General features: G+C 44.5%; 1 protein-coding gene across 1 annotated transcript in view; it reads left to right on the top strand.

Annotated features, from left to right (window-relative positions):
- The window catches only part of LOC102918645 (protein mono-ADP-ribosyltransferase PARP14), a 34995-nt gene extending 19741 nt beyond the window's left edge, over positions 1-15254 (top strand). The window contains exons 7-17 of the mRNA XM_006974565.4: positions 1168-1407; positions 1953-2174; positions 4465-4531; positions 5067-5216; positions 5494-5556; positions 5928-6092; positions 7835-8041; positions 8130-8729; positions 10213-10346; positions 12569-12743; positions 13057-15254. Coding sequence (XP_006974627.1) covers positions 1168-1407; positions 1953-2174; positions 4465-4531; positions 5067-5216; positions 5494-5556; positions 5928-6092; positions 7835-8041; positions 8130-8729; positions 10213-10346; positions 12569-12743; positions 13057-13346 — 2313 coding nt within the window. The 3' untranslated portion in view covers positions 13347-15254. The remainder of the gene's footprint in view (positions 1-1167; positions 1408-1952; positions 2175-4464; positions 4532-5066; positions 5217-5493; positions 5557-5927; positions 6093-7834; positions 8042-8129; positions 8730-10212; positions 10347-12568; positions 12744-13056) is intronic.
- Positions 15255-15976: the final 722 nt, after the last annotated feature.

The raw sequence follows: 15976 nt of genomic DNA, 5'->3' as shown, positions 1-15976 counted from the left end.
ATCTTATTTATTTTTATTTTATGTGCATTGGTGTTTTGCCTGCATGTATGTCTGTATGAGGATGTTAGATCCCCTGGAACTGGAGTTACAGACATTTGTGAGCTGCCATGTGGGTGCTGGGGATTGAACCTGGGTCCTCTGGAAGAGCAGCCAGTGCTCTTAACCACTGAGCCATCTCCCCAGCCCCACAACTGAAACTTTTAATGTGGACATATTGCTGTAGCATATTCCCACAGGCTATGCTGAGAAAAGCTAAAAATCATTTTAACAGTCTTGTAATTAATGGTCCTTCCTAAAATCTCGGAATAGTGTTATGTAACTCACAATACCCACTTTAATTGGGCGCATCAATGGTTTTTTATATGCATCAATTGGGCGCATATATTCACTAAAAATACACATGGAAGGTCTTGGTGTTGGGACTTGTGTAGAGACAATTCTTGTAGTGTGAACATGAGTGTGTGTGTGTCTGTGTGTAACCACAATCATACAACCATATCTGCAATCTAACTTTAGTGCACTTTATCCCACCAGAAAGAAATTTGTGCCCATTAGCAAGCACTCTTATTTTATCTACCTGATCACCCCACCTTCCTAATTCCAGATAACATCTAATTTACTCTGTTGTTTTTTTCTGTTTTTTAAATTTTCTTTTTGAGACAGGGTCTTACTACATAGCTCTGGTTATCCTGGGACTAGCAATGTAGCCCAGGCTGGCTTTGAACTCACAGAGATCCACCTGCCTCTGCCTCCTGAGTGCTGTGATGAAAGATGTGTGTCTGTCTCTATCTACAGATTCATTTGTTCTTGAAGTTTCATATAAATGAAATAATGTATTTGTGATCTCCTGGGACTGGTTTCTTTCACTGAGAGGAATGCTTTAAGGGGTCGTTCGTGTCATAACTCATGTCAGCATTTCATCCCTCAGTGGCTGCATAATGTCTTGTTAGATGAATATACATTTAATCTTCCCAACCATTAGCCGATGGACATTTGAATTGTTTCCACTCCGACTTTTATGAGTTTTGTATCTCTGAACATTGATTATGAAATGTATATGAGCAACTATTGTCTTCCTTGTGCCAAGCTCAGTGACTCAAATATAGTCATGGTTGATGAATGCCTTTATTAAGAATTTGAAAAGAATCTTTGGTTTTTGTCTTTAAGACTCATGTCATCGTCAACTCCATTCCCATGGATCTTGCACTCAACAGAGGACCCCTTTCTCAGGCCTTACTGGACAAGGCTGGGCCAGAACTCCAGGAGGAACTGAACGAAGCAGGACAAGGGGTCTCTGTCAGTGAGGGCACAATTCTACAAACCAGTGGCTGTAATCTGAGCTGCCGCCGCATATTTCATGTGGTGATTCCACAGTGGAAACACAACAACAGTGCATGGTCAGTGAAGGTAGGACCCAGCTTTATATCTTCCAGGAAATGGGGTAGCTTTCTGGACTCCTCTTACAGCACACCCCAGCTAGTCCCTGTCTGCTGCTTCTCTGTGACAGCATCCTGAGTTTGGCAGGTCCCATCCTGTGGCCATTTCTTTTCGGTTGTAGATGACTTCTTGTAGGTCATAGTTAATAATGTAAGTTAGTTACTGTGCTCAGCAGTTATTGACAGTCAGGGAAGGGTTAGGGGAATATATAACATTTATTGAGGAAAAGCAAGGGGAGGGCTTGAAGTGGGGGGATGGTGATAGACAGCTGCCGCTTTCCCTCTTCATGGTGGAGTGAGGCTGTGCTCTTGGGTGTCTCACACTCCCTTCCTCTTGTCTTCTCCTTAGTTTCCCTCTTCAGACGCTGTTAACTTTTGTGGAAAGCAGAAAAGGGTGGACAGTGCTCCCGGTCAATGGAGTGGACAGTGCTCCCAGGAAAAGCTGCTGAGTGCTCATTTTTTCAGGGCCTCCCATTTCTAAACAAGACATTTAAGGAAGTGCTTTGTGCTTTTCAGATCATGAAGAACATCATCAGAGACTGCTTGAAGACCGCCGAGTCACTGTCTCTGCAATCAATTGGATTTCCAGCAATAGGAACAGGAAATCTGGGGTTTCCTAAACCCGAATTTGCTAAATTAATAATTTCAGAAGTGCTCAGATTTAGTAGCAGGAGCCACCTGAAAACTTTACAGGAAGTCCAGTTTCTGCTGTACCCGAAAGACCTCGAAAACATTCAGGTACTGGCTCGGCTTGCTTCTGGTTACTTTGCCAACTGCAGTTTGGAACCTGTGTTCTTCTAAGTCTTCTTGGTCTAATAGGATGTTTATTTCATGTATTTTCAACACAGAAGAGTGTGTTGGCTGGTTATATGTAGCATGACGAATTTGAAGAAAAATTAGATACAGAAAAAAAAACCTTCAGGAAAGTTTCAAACACACACAAAAGTACATGAACCAGCCTAATGAAGTTCTGTATCTGTTATTCAGCCTCAACTGCTATTGCTCTGTTCCCGGGTGTTTGATCTCTCCCCCCTTATTTCCTTTCCCCTCATGTAAGGTTGATGCACGATTCTATCTCTAAACAATTCACCAATTTATTTTGAACATAACCTTACTACTAAAACATATCTTGAAATGGCAGTCATTCTTTTGATTTGATCAATTATAGAGTTAATTTGTAAGTTTACAGCTGTCTCATGAATGCCTCTCCAGCTTTACATCTTTTTGTCCGAATCAGAATCAGAGAAGAAAGGCTCACACATTGTAATACTCATTATTATTTTTTCAACCTACGGGGTTGCCTCTCATATGGACATAGAAATGTTAATACGTAATATAACAGCACAGTGATGGCATTATCCATCTGAAAATTCCAGAATGGGATGCAGGCGATTCCAGCTTCCATTTCTGGGAATGTCATTAATTGTGAGTGAGGGATGTGGCTTGAACATGTCCTCATGTGACTAGGACACTTGGACCAGAGATACTACAATCGCTGTTGGTCACAGTGTGTCACTCAGCCCACATTTTACTGCACATCAGCTCTGGTGATATAGCCTGACTCCAAGGCCTGGTTTCTGGTTTCCATGTCTTTATAATCCAGTAGAGGACATGACCTTGATGTTTGAAAAGTTTCCACAATGTCACAATAAAAATAGCAGCCCACAGATGCCCGTTGATTGGACTGTTGGAATTTTTAGGTCATACTTCATTATTGTCTAGACCTAGGCACTACCTATAAATTCATGGAAGCAGGCATATGGAACCCATATTCTAATCAGGCAGCCAACCGCCCCCCCTAAGTCCTTTAGCTTGGGTTTGTTTGGTTGCTTGTGCATTTAGATAGGATCTAGCTAAGTAGCCTAGATTGTTCACACTCATGGCAATCCTCCTGCATCAGCTTCCAGAATAATGGAGTTATAGGTATGCATCCACTTGCCCAGCTGTTAAGAGTTTTTAATAACTTCCCTGTGGCATGAATTGTGGAAGGTGATGTGGGCACTGTGTATAGCACATACTTTCCTTTCTAGAAATTATAATTACTTTGGAAGTTTAGATGTATATACACAAAGTAACCTGAACTGGAGGTGGAGTTGCTGAGATTATTGTGAGATATGAATTTCTGTGTGGACAGACACAATGTCTATCTGTGAATCTTGTTACATAGACTTGAGTCTCCCAATCTCTATTTGGGAAATGTTTCTCTCTCTCTCTGTCTCTCTCTCTCTCTGTCTCTCTCTCTCTTTTTCTCTCCTCAGTTTTTCAAGACATGGCTGTCCTAGAACTGACTCTGTAGCCCAGGCTGGCCTCAAACTCAGAGTGCCACCTGCCTCTGCCTCCCAAGTGCTGGGATTAAAGGTGTACACCACCATCAACCAGTGATATGTATATTTTTATAATCTTAAAAATATAGAAGTAAATTAAATACTACTGTTTGAGGGTCATTATTTTCCAATTGTGTGTGTGTGTAAGTATTGTTTGATGTTGGTCGTAGATGCCACAGTAGAGAGAGAAGCTCACCAAGATGTTAGGCTTTCATTTTCCAAAGGAGCAGAGGTGTTCAGCTTTCTTGGAATAGACGGACACTCAGTTACTTTATACAAACATACAAAGTTAATAGGGGCTGGGAAAGGTTCCAGGTACCGAAATCATCTTGCTTTCGCTGCCTGTGAGAGCAGGCAACCCACACATCGTGGAAAGCCATAATCAAAAGGAAGAACTCTAGGTTGCCAGGAGTGTCTTAGGACCAAGGTCAGTGCACCTTCAAGCTCTCACGTAGCAGGCAAGTGCAGAGTCTCCAGAGAGACAACATTTCTTCAAGGTTCAAACACTCTCAAAACAATTTCTCAGCCTCTACCAATTAAGCCAAACACAGCCAAGGCTTTGCTGAAACATTTCACTCAAAGCCCGACACCGAGGCTTTATTTTGCATTTCACTGCATGTGTGCATACAGAATCAAAAGCCAGTGAAGCAAACTCATTCGTCGAGGAGGGAGTATAATAGCTAAAACTGTGTTTGTATTTCCAGGCATTTTCAGATGAATTTGAAAAAAGGAGTAATGGAAATTCTAGTGCCACGGATGAAGATACACAAGGTTCAGTAAAGTTTTTAACTTGACCAGTGACTTCTTGTTAGTAACTGTTCAATGACAGGTAAAGGATGATGGTGATCATTTTTCTGATAAGTCTATAAACTATGGACCATATTAAATTATATTCCATACATGTGAGTATAAAAGACTGTTCATGGGACTTGGAGGGAAAGGGAAAGGTGGGCCAAATTATATCATCTGTATAGTGGGATTTTTAAATTACTGATGAGACTATTGCCTCCTATGGGTAATCTAACATTTATTTTCCATGGACACATTAAGAGACAATACAGACCAACACTTCCCTGTCAAATGTGGTTTGCTGTTTCTGAGTTTGTCTTGTTTGGGGTTCACTGGAACTTTGATTTGAAGTGAGGATTTGCTGTGCTGCCCAGGATAGCAGTCCTCCTGTCCCAGCCCAGGGCCAGGGCCAAAGTAAAAGACAGCTAGTACATTGAGAGGGCAGCCTGTGGCGACCTCACTCTTGCTTCTGATGAGTCGGTGCCTGATTCTGCTTTTTTTTTTTTTTTCTGGGCAGGTTTCTACGGGAGTCTTTCCAGCCCCACTTTAGGAGTGCTAGAAATGAATATTGGCCCGATCCTCTTCCAAGTGGCCACCGGGGACATCACCAAAGAAGTGGCAGATGTGATTGTCAATTCAACATCAAACACATTTACTCTGAAATCAGGTACTTCCGTGAGATGGATTCTGTCTCAGGCAGTAATCAGTGTGGTAGATCCTATGAAGAAGTGTTTCTATAGGCAAAATGGTTTTGTAAACCTGGGCTTGTTCATGTTAATTAATGTCTTTAAAGTTATTTCAATGGGCTTTCTTACAACTGGCAACATTTTTGAAATTTTCTTCTCTGTCAGTAATGCCTGGGCATGGGACTGCTCTATGATGGGTGTGTTGGGATGCGAAGGCTGTCTTTCTGGTCAAGTTACCCACTTGATTTTCTCATGTAGGAGTTTCCAAAGCAATTTTGGAAGGTGCAGGACAAAACGTGGAGAAAGAATGTTCTGTCCTGGGTAAGGAACAATGCTACTTCTTGGTGCCAGATTGTAAGTAGAAGATTGACTATGGAAGGCTATGAAGAAACTGAGGAAGGGCTTTGGGCTGGGAAGGCAATGTATTTATCTTTTCTTTTCTGTTTTTTTGTTTTTGTTCTTTTTGAGACCAATATATTAATCTTAAGATCATATATTTTATGAAAGAATTCCACATGAGAGAAAGTTAAAAGTGGAAAGTTATCTCACAGTTCAGAGAAGTTAAGCCACAAAATTTCACTAAACATAGTATTTCAAGAGCTTTTAATCCATGCAATATTCCTCATCAAATCAGATGTCTTGCTTTCTCCAAGAGTAGGTTCGGCATCTGACTCTGAGTCTATCTTTCACAGCTCAACAGAACAGCGAGTATATAGTTACTGAAGGTGGGTTACTGAGATGCAAGAGTATTATTCATGTTGTTGGAGGGAATGATGTCAAGAGATCAGTTTCCTGTGTTCTGGAAGAATGTGAACAACGGAATTACTCATCCATTTGCCTACCAGCCATTGGCACAGGTTAGTAGCCACAGGCTGCCAAGGCTCAGTCCCGAAGTGTCCACTCCTCCATGGATTTGGTCCTCACTGGGTCTGGGTGATGACGGTGAGCTCTCACCCAGGAGTGGACAGTTTCCTCACTCCAAGGGGCCCGCCCCAGCCCACTAGGGAATGAGCAAAGCTCAAGGGTATTTTAAGTTGATGGAAGAGAATGAGCAGGGTGCATTTATGTGCACCTGTGGTTCCCACCTACTGGAATGACGGAGGCAGGAGGATTGACCTGTGTCCCCACAATTTATCTACAAGGTTAGTCAAAGGCATTGACTGTAATTTTCTGCCACAGTGGCGGGCACCATTAACAGGGATAATCCAAATGGGCTCTCCGTCTATCAAACCAGCTTGCCCAGAAGACTTTCATATTGCCTGTTATGTGACTTTGCCAGCTGCCTTTCACTTTGGGCTGACCCATGATTAGAAAGGGACATTCCACAACCTTACCTAGCCAATGGGTTCCAGAGCTTGAGAAACAAGATCTAGAACATGTTGAAGACAGGAGTCAACTCAATGGCTGCTTTGAATCCTGCTGGGCAGCTAAAGTCATGCAGGGTATGGGGAAGAAAGACATCCTGGAGTCTCAGGGTGACTAATATGCCTAGAATTATAGATTGTAACAAGTAGCTCACAGTTTTGCGTGCCTTAGAATTATCTTAGTTTAAATCTGGCCCCCAGAAGTAGCTGGGAGAATCCAGACACATACATAAAATCCATCAGAGGCTAAGATTGTCTCTGTAAGGACCATGTTGTTTCAAGATGTATTAGTATTTGTTTTTCCTTTTATGATCTTTTGAGGACATTAGTAAATCAAGGGAGGAAAAGTTACCTGGACTCTGTAATGGGAAAGGAGTGACACTGGGAGCCAGGATCTGTTGAAAAGGATAGATGTGAATGTCACAAATTAGAATGGGGTTCAGGTGCTGGAGAGATGGCTCAGAGGGTAAGAGCACTGACTGCTCTCTTCCAGAGGTCCTGAGTTCAATTCCCAGCAACCACATGGTGGATCACAACTGTTTGTAATGAGATCTGGTGCCCTCTTTTGACCTTCAAGCATATATGCAGGCAGACAGAACACTGTATACATAATATATAAATAAATCTTAAAAAAAAAAAAAAAAGAATGGGTTCCAGGGTCTTCTCCTGGGGTGTTGACCTATGGACAGCATAGAACAGAAACCCCTCCCCACTGTGTCTAGGATGTCAAAACTATGTTAGAAAAGTCTACAGTGATTAAAGTGGGATCAGACTTTTTCTCTCCTGTGACAACTGGAATTGGTGCTGTGGGATGGCTTTCTGTATGCTATGAATATGTGTTTCTCTGATTGGCTGATAATTAAAGCTGCATTGGCCTATGGCAAGGCAGCTTAGAGGCAGGTGGGAAATCCAAGCAGATACAGGGAGAAAAGGAAGGAGAAGAGGGAGAGATGCCAGCCTGCAGCCTAAGGAACAACATGCCAGCAGACTGGTAATGCCACAGTCATATGGCAAAACATAGATTAATAGATAGAGCTAGCTACTAAGAAGCCTTAGCCATTAAGCCATACAGTTTGCAAATAGTATAAAGCCTCTGTGTGTTTACTTGGGTCCAAGCGGCTGCAGGACTGGGTGGGACACAAGACAACTTTCAACTACAGGAATTCCTTGTTTATGTCACAGCCTTTTGCAGATGGATCTTAACCTTTTCTTTTTTTTTATGTGCTTTTTTAAAGGAAATGCTCAGCAGAACCCAGATACGGTTGCTAAAGCCATAATGGATGCCATTGAAGAATTTATCCAGAAAAAATCAGTGCAGGCTGTGAGGAAAGTTAAAGTTGTCATCTTCCAGCCCCACATTCTGAACATTTTTTACGACAACATGAAAGAGAGAGAAGGCTCCCCACCCCCTCCCCAGCCGTCTGTACTGTCAAAGATTGCCTGTGAGTCCTTCACTTTTTATCAAATACATATTCCTGACCTTGATGTTCAAGGGAATAAAAGAAAAATTAATTTCCATTTTCTCTTTAGCCTTTTTTGGCTTTCCAAAGCAAGCTCCCCCCAAACAGAAAACCCTGTTTCTGGAGAAGAAAACGGAGTCGGCAGTTTTCCAGGTCTGTGGTGGCGATGTAGGCAGCGTGGAAAGCACCATCACCTGGATACAGAATCTGATTACCCAAGAGCAGCATTCCTACACCAATGACGACGAGTGCATCAGAGACTTTGATGAGAAGGAGTACAGGAAACTGAATGAGCTGCAGAAGAGGCTGAATATTGTCATTGACCTGGACCAGAAGAAACCCTTGATGAAAATTGAGGGAATCAGCCGAGATGTGGTAGAAGCTAGAGATGAGATTGAAGACCTGATCAAGAGCATTCGGTTGGTTAAGGAAAAGGAAATCCAGGCAGACTATGTCCTCGAATTTGTGGAATGGCAATACATTGACAACGGCATCACACGCAGTTTTGACAAAATAGCTAATATGCAGTTGGAGGAGGCCCAGAAGGCAAAGCACAAGAGCATTGTCGTCAAAATTAATAATCAGGACTTCACAGTGAACTTCAAGACAAACACCGCCACAGGCCCTCAAGGACAGAGTGTCACTGTTCAGCGCCACATAAAAACTGAAGGTAAGGTACATGCTCATGGGTGTCAACCATGGCTCCAACTCTGAGTTTTAACACTCTTTTAGAAACACAACAGTTTTTGTTTTGTTTTTGAGACAGTATTTCACTATGTAGCCATGGCTGGCCTGGAATTCTTTTGTTTTGTTTTTGAGACAGTGTTTCACCATGTGGCTATGGCTGGCCTAGAACTCTAGGTGTACCAGGCAGGCCTCAGATTCAGAGATTTGCCTGCTTCTGCCTCCCAAATGCTGGGATTAAAGGCATAAGCCACCCATGTTCTGCTGTGTTAAATTTTAAAGTAGATAAATTCAAGTAAGCCTAGTAGAATAATTTAAAGATCCTGGTCCCTGAGTTTCCAGAGCATACACCATGGCCAGGAGAATATAGCAAAGGTAAACACAAGAGCCCGAGAACAACCACCTTAACTAACAACAGCTACCCTTGCATTTGCTCCATGTTTCAGTAGCTTACAAGGTTTCTGGACCCAGTTCTTCTGTGGAAATAACAGCTGTCTGAAGCAGAGGTAGAAAAAGAATAGTTTCAGAAGCAAAGTGGCCCAAGGTTCTCAAGAACTCAAAAGCCAAGGAGAGGACAGACTTGTTAGAGTTTGCCTCTGTGTCTGTAACGATGACCATGGGACGACCTCCATTCTATTCCCAAGTCTTCTCTTCCCTGAGCCAAAGGTTCCTGGGCACCAGGTCAGAAAGCAGCCTACAGGTTCCCTGATGGAGTTGAGCCTCAGAGAGGGAATGTATGTCTTGTGTAGACAGTCATTCCTTCCAACCACATGAGTCCCCCCTCGGCTTCCCACAGACTGTACTCATCTTCTGTAGGATCAATGTGAATGAACCTGTTAGCCTCTAAGCAACCCTGGAGGAATGACATATCACATGAGGTATTCTGCAGCCTGTCACAGACAAACCCTGCCATCCACCCACCTACCTGTTAAGGATGTAGTGAGGCAAAGGAGAACATACATGTAGACTCCCCTCCCCCAATGGTATAAACCATGCAGCGGCAAAGTGACAGAGAGCATTCAAAACAGGTTGGGTAATTAATTTGTTCAATTACATGAGAGCAGAGGCTTTGCAGCAAATGAAGGTAAGCTACAGTATGTAGTCAGTTCTCACACCTTAGCAAGATCAAAACAGAAGGTGGAGACACAGGCGCCATCCCTAGGAAACCCTAGCTCCATACATCGGTGGCTTTTCTCTTCTGGAGGAGGGTTCTGGGAAATGAGTCTCCTATGTGTCAGGCAAGAGATCTACCACTGCACTATCTTGCCTTGAGTCATCCCCCTCTTTTGAACAAGCTTTCTAGCTCATCCTGATACCAGTGGTTCATGGTGTACATTTTTAACATCCTTTTAGAAAGATAAGGGATTTCTTGTATAGATAGAATTATTAGACTATAACACAAGGGGAGGCAGGTTTTGCCAAAGCATACTGGAAATGTACACGGGATCCCTCAAATCCTTATTTTGCAGCTGAAATCCCTGCACATTGGAGTGACATGAGGCAGAAGAAATTGTTTGTGGTCAGTCTGCAAACCAGTGATCCTGAATACAGCATTGTGGCAAACAAGTTCAACCAGACCTGCGCAAACTTTGTCATAGAGAAGGTAAGTCAGCTACAGATGAGTTTCTTAGTGGTAGAAATAAGTGATATCAGATCCTGAATAAACCCACTCATGTATGGGTCTATAGAGGTGGCCGATGGGGTGAAGATTTTGTACTGCTCTCTCAGAGGACCCCAAGTTTCAAGTTTGGTTTCCAGACCCACAACAAGTAGCTTACGACAGCCTGAAACTGCGGGACCAGCACCCTGAAAGTATGCTTTCCCCTGAGCTCAGTGGCAATATATTTTCATTTTACTTATTCCTCTTCTGGCATTTGTGGGCACCTGGATTCACACTTGTCAACCAAAAATACACATAATTGAAAATTAAAAATAAGGTCTTAAGCCGGGCAGTGGTGGCGCACGCCTTTAATCCCAGCACTCGGGAGGCAGAGGCAGGCGGATCTCTGTGAGTTCGAGGCCAGCCTGGTCTCCAAAGCGAGTTCCAGGAAAGGCGCAAAGCTACACAGAGAAACCCTGTCTCGAAAAATCAAAAAAAAAAAAAAAAATAAGGTCTTAAAAATTACACTCACTTTCACTTCCTATCATATTTTATACCCAGAGTCAGTCAAGTTGGTGGGGCCAGTTCTCTCCTTCCACCTTCACATGGGTTCTGGGGTTGTACTCAACGCACGAGGCTTACAGGGAAGAAACCTTGACCTGCTGAGCCATCTCACTGGCCCCACTTCTGTTATTTAAGGATATTTTTGCTGGGTATAGAATTCCGAATTGGCAGTTATTATCAGTGATTCCACTAATTTTTTTTTGGACTTCATTGCTTCATTTTGTATCTCTTCGTCTGGGATTCTGTCTCATCAAATCCTTGTCTTCATCCCCCCCTGCATCCTCTGGTAGCTACTGGTGGGAGAGTAAATCTGACACGATGGCCAAGAGCTAACAATGCATCTGCTGAACAGAGTTTAAGATTATTTTCCTCCCTTCCCTTCCTCCCTTCCTCCATTTTTCTTTCTATGGTGCCGGGAATTGAACCCAGGGACTCACACAGACTAAGCATGTACCCTACCACTGAGCTATACCACCACATCTGAAATAATTATGTGCTATTTTCTAAGAAACCGCCCTTTTACAAATTTAAATTCAAAGACTGGAAATTTCAAAATAAAAAATTGAAAGTTTGAAAAGCTGAGTTAAATGACAAAATTTAGGGTAAACAAAAATAAAACAGATACAGTTGAAGATGAGAAACAGTTATAGGTAAATAATAAAAAGGGAAAATGATGTAAAAAATCCCAAATCATGTGAAAATGTGTGAAAATGCTGAGGCTTTGAACCAGAGAGCCAATTTTGCCTGTTTTATCTTTCAGTTTTTGATGTTTCTTTTTCTTTCTTTTTTCTTTCTAAGTGTTCAGTAGTTTTTGATGTTTTTGAGACAGAATCTTTTCATGTAGTTCTGGCTGGCCTGGAATTTACAATGTAGTCCAGGCTGGCCTCAAAGTCATGATCTTCAACCTCAATCAATCCCCCAAGTGCCGGGATTAGTACTCAGAGTACACCACCACACCTGGAGTAGAGGGAAAATTATATATAACTCAGTTGGAAATTTGCTTCCCTTGTGAGCATGAGCATCTGACTTCCATCCCCAGATGCTGCATTAAAAAAAAAAAAATTGGTAGAGCGCTTGCCCAGAAAGTGCAAGGCCCTGGGTTCGGTCCTCAGCTCTGGAAAGAAAAAAAAAGAAGGAAAAAAAAAGGAAAGAAAAAAAATCCAGCCAGGTAGTGGTGGCACACGCCTTTAATCCCAGCACTCGGGAGGCAGAGGCAGGCAGATCTCTGTGAGTTCGAGGCCATTTCTGGTCTGCAGTGTAACCACAGAGCTGCCGAGACAGACACAAGTGGATCCCTGGGGCTCACTGGCCAGCCAGCCTACCTAACTCCAGCCCCGTAAGAGAACCTTGTCTGTGTGTGTGTGTGTGTGTGTGTGTGTGTGTGTGTTGTGGGGGCTAGAGAGAAGCTGGGGTTCACACCAGTAGAAGTCAGAGTGTAACTTTGTGGAGTCAGTGTTCTCCTTTCAACTTTAGGGATGGAACTCAGGTCACCATACCCTCACTGAGCTGTCTTACCAGGTCCTAAAACAATTTCTGAACATAGGATGCTATCACTCGGCCCTGAATTTGCCTGAGCAGATTTTTTTAATTGTGAAAGACAAAGAAGGTGTCTTTTTTGCTATCACTTGGCATCTCCAGAATACTTTACCGTTCATTTATAGATCGAAAGGATCCAGAATCCAGCTCTCTGGAGGAGGTACCAGGCAAACAAAAAAATTATGGATGAAAAGAATGGCCATGGAGGAAACGAGAAGCAACTCTTCCATGGGACGGAGGCCAGCTCTATTCCACAGCTCAACAGCAATGGATTTAACCGCAGCTACGCTGGGAAGAACGGTAAGGAGGCATGCAATCAGTTGCCCCAAGTGGGGTGCTGGCTGGGAGACCCTGCACCTGTTCACGGTGCCCCTCACATCGTTGGTGGCCAGACTCGAGCCAGTTTAACAGTAAACAGTAATATATTTCAATTTCACCCCAAGGGCTTGACGGCCCCTTTGAGGAGGAAAATTAATGATGATGATGATGAAGATGAAGAATCCACACAAAATATTCAAGCTGAGCATTCCTTCTCTATTAGTTGACATATTGGGCTAACATGTTGATCTGTATGCTATACTGAATTACCTGAAAACGTTTTTTCTCTCTACAGCCGTTTGCTATGGGAAGGGAACCTATTTTGCTGTCAGTGCTTCCTATTCTGCCAGCAACACATACTCCAGACCTGACGCCAATGGGAAAAAGTATATGTATTACGTGCGGGTTCTCACTGGGAACTACACAAACGGGAACTCGGCACTGATTGTGCCTCCTTCAAGGAACCCTCAAAATCCCACTGACTTGTACGACACTGTCACAGATGATGTTACAAACCCAAGTTTATTTGTAGTGTTTTATGACAACCAAGCATACCCGGAGTATCTCATCACATTTAGGCAGTGACACGTCCGCGTCATGTATCTGCTGTGTGACAGACGTTAGCCGTTCTCCTTAAGCTTTCTCTAAGAGCACAAGGTCCTTCTTTGCCGTGGACATGTTTCCTCAGCTGCTTCTCCGTGGTGGAAATGAATCTGCTTGAGAGAGCCAATCGACGTGAGAATTGAAAATCAGGTAACCGCTGTAGCTGTGCTTTCTCCAATGTGACAGTAACACCTCCACGGACTTGCAGTCCCAGTGACACTACTGGAATCACGTGGGAGTGCCACCGAGCCGGGGGGGGGGGCACTGAACAGATTCCTCAGCAGAGAACCTCTTTCTTCACTAAGAGCCTTGTGCCGCCGGGTGGGCTGGACAGCTCCTGCCGGGTCTATGTACAGACTGGGTGCTGGGATGTAGCTCCTCTGTGTGAACTGAGCCCCAAGGAGGGGCACAGCTCAGAAGCCCAGGCCCCAATTGCCAGGGGCCCTTTCTGACGTCGACCCTAATGTTCCGGCTACCCAGTGAAATCAATGGGATGACACCACTACATCTCCCGGGAAAACCCTTCCACTGTGTGAAAAGTGCACTCTGAAGATATCTGCTAGCATCTTTCCCAGCTTGTGATCATTTCAACGCTTTAGGTGTAAGCCAATTAGTCAGATTGCTAACTTACGAACTCAGTGTCTACTGGATGGTGATTATTTCTTGTGGTCCTGGGGACTGAACCTAGGGCTTCACACATGTCAGGCAAGCACTGTTCCACTGAGCTACACGCTCCCCCCCCCCCCCCCCGGCCCCCCGGCCCTCTTAACCTCTTATTTTGAGGCAGGATCTCATTTAGTTGCCCAGGCTGGCTCTGATAGCCCTGTATAGCCCTGGCAGGTCTGGAACTCACTATCTTCCTGCTTTGGCTACTTGTTGGAGGCCTGTGCCACCAGAACTGGATTAAGTTGTTCTTTTAATTTTCTCCTGTAAATTTCCGACTCAGTGGCATTTATTTATTGAATGCCTAGACTTTGCCAGCTAGAGTGAGAGACATGGTCACACATATGATTTTGTTCCCATGAATAGTGCTTTGGGAAGAGTTTCAGGCTAAGGAAACATGTTCAGAGTACAGGAAACATCCTTGCCCGAGGTCACTGAGGCTGGAACCCTCAGAGCCAGCTAGCTGAGTCTTGGTGTCAATGTCAAGTCCTTTACCATTCCCACCACAGAACCTGGCCTCGAGATAAGCAAGTGCTGTTTCGGCCATCATTCAGTGGCCGTCACACAGTGACTGTGAATGAGTAGCCATTACTCAGTGTTCATCACATGGTGGTCATTATGCAGTTACCTTCACGAAGTGACCATCACATGGTGTCTATCACACAATGGCCATCACTCAGTGGCCATCACCCAGTTGCGAGTATCTCAGGTCACCTGTGAGGCGACCCCAGATTTCCCCAGCTTTTTTCTTTCTGGATTTGGTGTCCACTCTGCCCCTTGTTAGGACTTCTATAGGCCAAGGAGCTAGAGCTGTGTGGAGTTCTCAGGGGGTACACTCTTGGGTGTTGGGAGGATCGAGGCGCCAGTTCCCACCTAGGAACCACCAGTGGGCTGCAAGTGGAGCCAGGGGTCCCCACTGCTGCCCCAACAACACAGAGGCCTTGGGACCTCTCCTGCTGCTTCTAATTGGACCGGCACAGACTGTGGCTTACGAGGGGCTGGCGTCCTCTGCACTGGCATCTGAACTCAGGACCAACCACAGTCTAAGGGAGTGGAGGAAAAGTGAGAGGCCCGTTTTCATTTGCCTTTGTTCTCCAGTGGTTGGGTTAACTCAGGGCAAGGTGGAATAGCAGGGTGTTACACTGAAGAATAAGGGCTGGGCCAACAAATGTCACAGTTACCTTCAGCCTTTCCCACTTCCTAGTAAAATGTCTGCCTTGAAAAACATCTCTCGGTAGAATCATTTTTCTCCTAAAGGGCAAGCATGGGGAGGGGTGTGTGTATGCAGTTCAAGGGCATACAGTGGCCACCGCTGTAGCTGAAGTTGTCCTGTGTCCCACCCGGTCCACAGCCGCTCAGACCCAAGTAAACACACAGAGGCTTGTATTAGTTAAAACTGCTCGGCCATTAGCTCAGGCTTACAACTGACCAGCTCTTAAACTTAAACTCAGCCCATTTCTGTTCATCTATATGTCACCACATGTTCTGTGCTTTTACCTATATGCTGTTACATGCTGCTCCCTGGACGGTGTGTCCTGACTCACCCTTCCCAGAAGGGCACAATGCAGTTTAAGGTTTAGAAAGCCTATATCCAGTGAGCAGCCAGCCCAGAGCCCGAGACAGGTCTTGATAGCTCACTGTAGGGCCACATGGTCGGTTGGTCAGATGCTCCTTGGTCACCTGAGGGATGTACATGCTGAAAGCTCAAGCTGTGTTGACACTCTGTGCAATTCAGAGTCTGATTCTGGTGCACACCTGGAGGATTCCAACAGCCCAGACACCCAGGGCCACACCAGAACTTCCTGGAGGATTCCAACAGCCCCCACACTCAGGGTCACACCAGGACTTCCTGGAGGATTCCAACAGCCCCCACACCCAGGGTCACACCAGGACTTCCTGGAGGATTCTAACAGCCCCCACACCCAGGGCCACATCAGCACATCCTGGAG

The sequence above is a fragment of the Peromyscus maniculatus genome, chromosome 12, assembly GCF_049852395.1.
Source record: "Peromyscus maniculatus bairdii isolate BWxNUB_F1_BW_parent chromosome 12, HU_Pman_BW_mat_3.1, whole genome shotgun sequence".
Taxonomy (NCBI): domain Eukaryota; kingdom Metazoa; phylum Chordata; class Mammalia; order Rodentia; family Cricetidae; genus Peromyscus; species Peromyscus maniculatus.
Note: the sequence above shows the minus strand (reverse complement) of the source record. Positions and strands in the feature narration are given on the sequence as shown.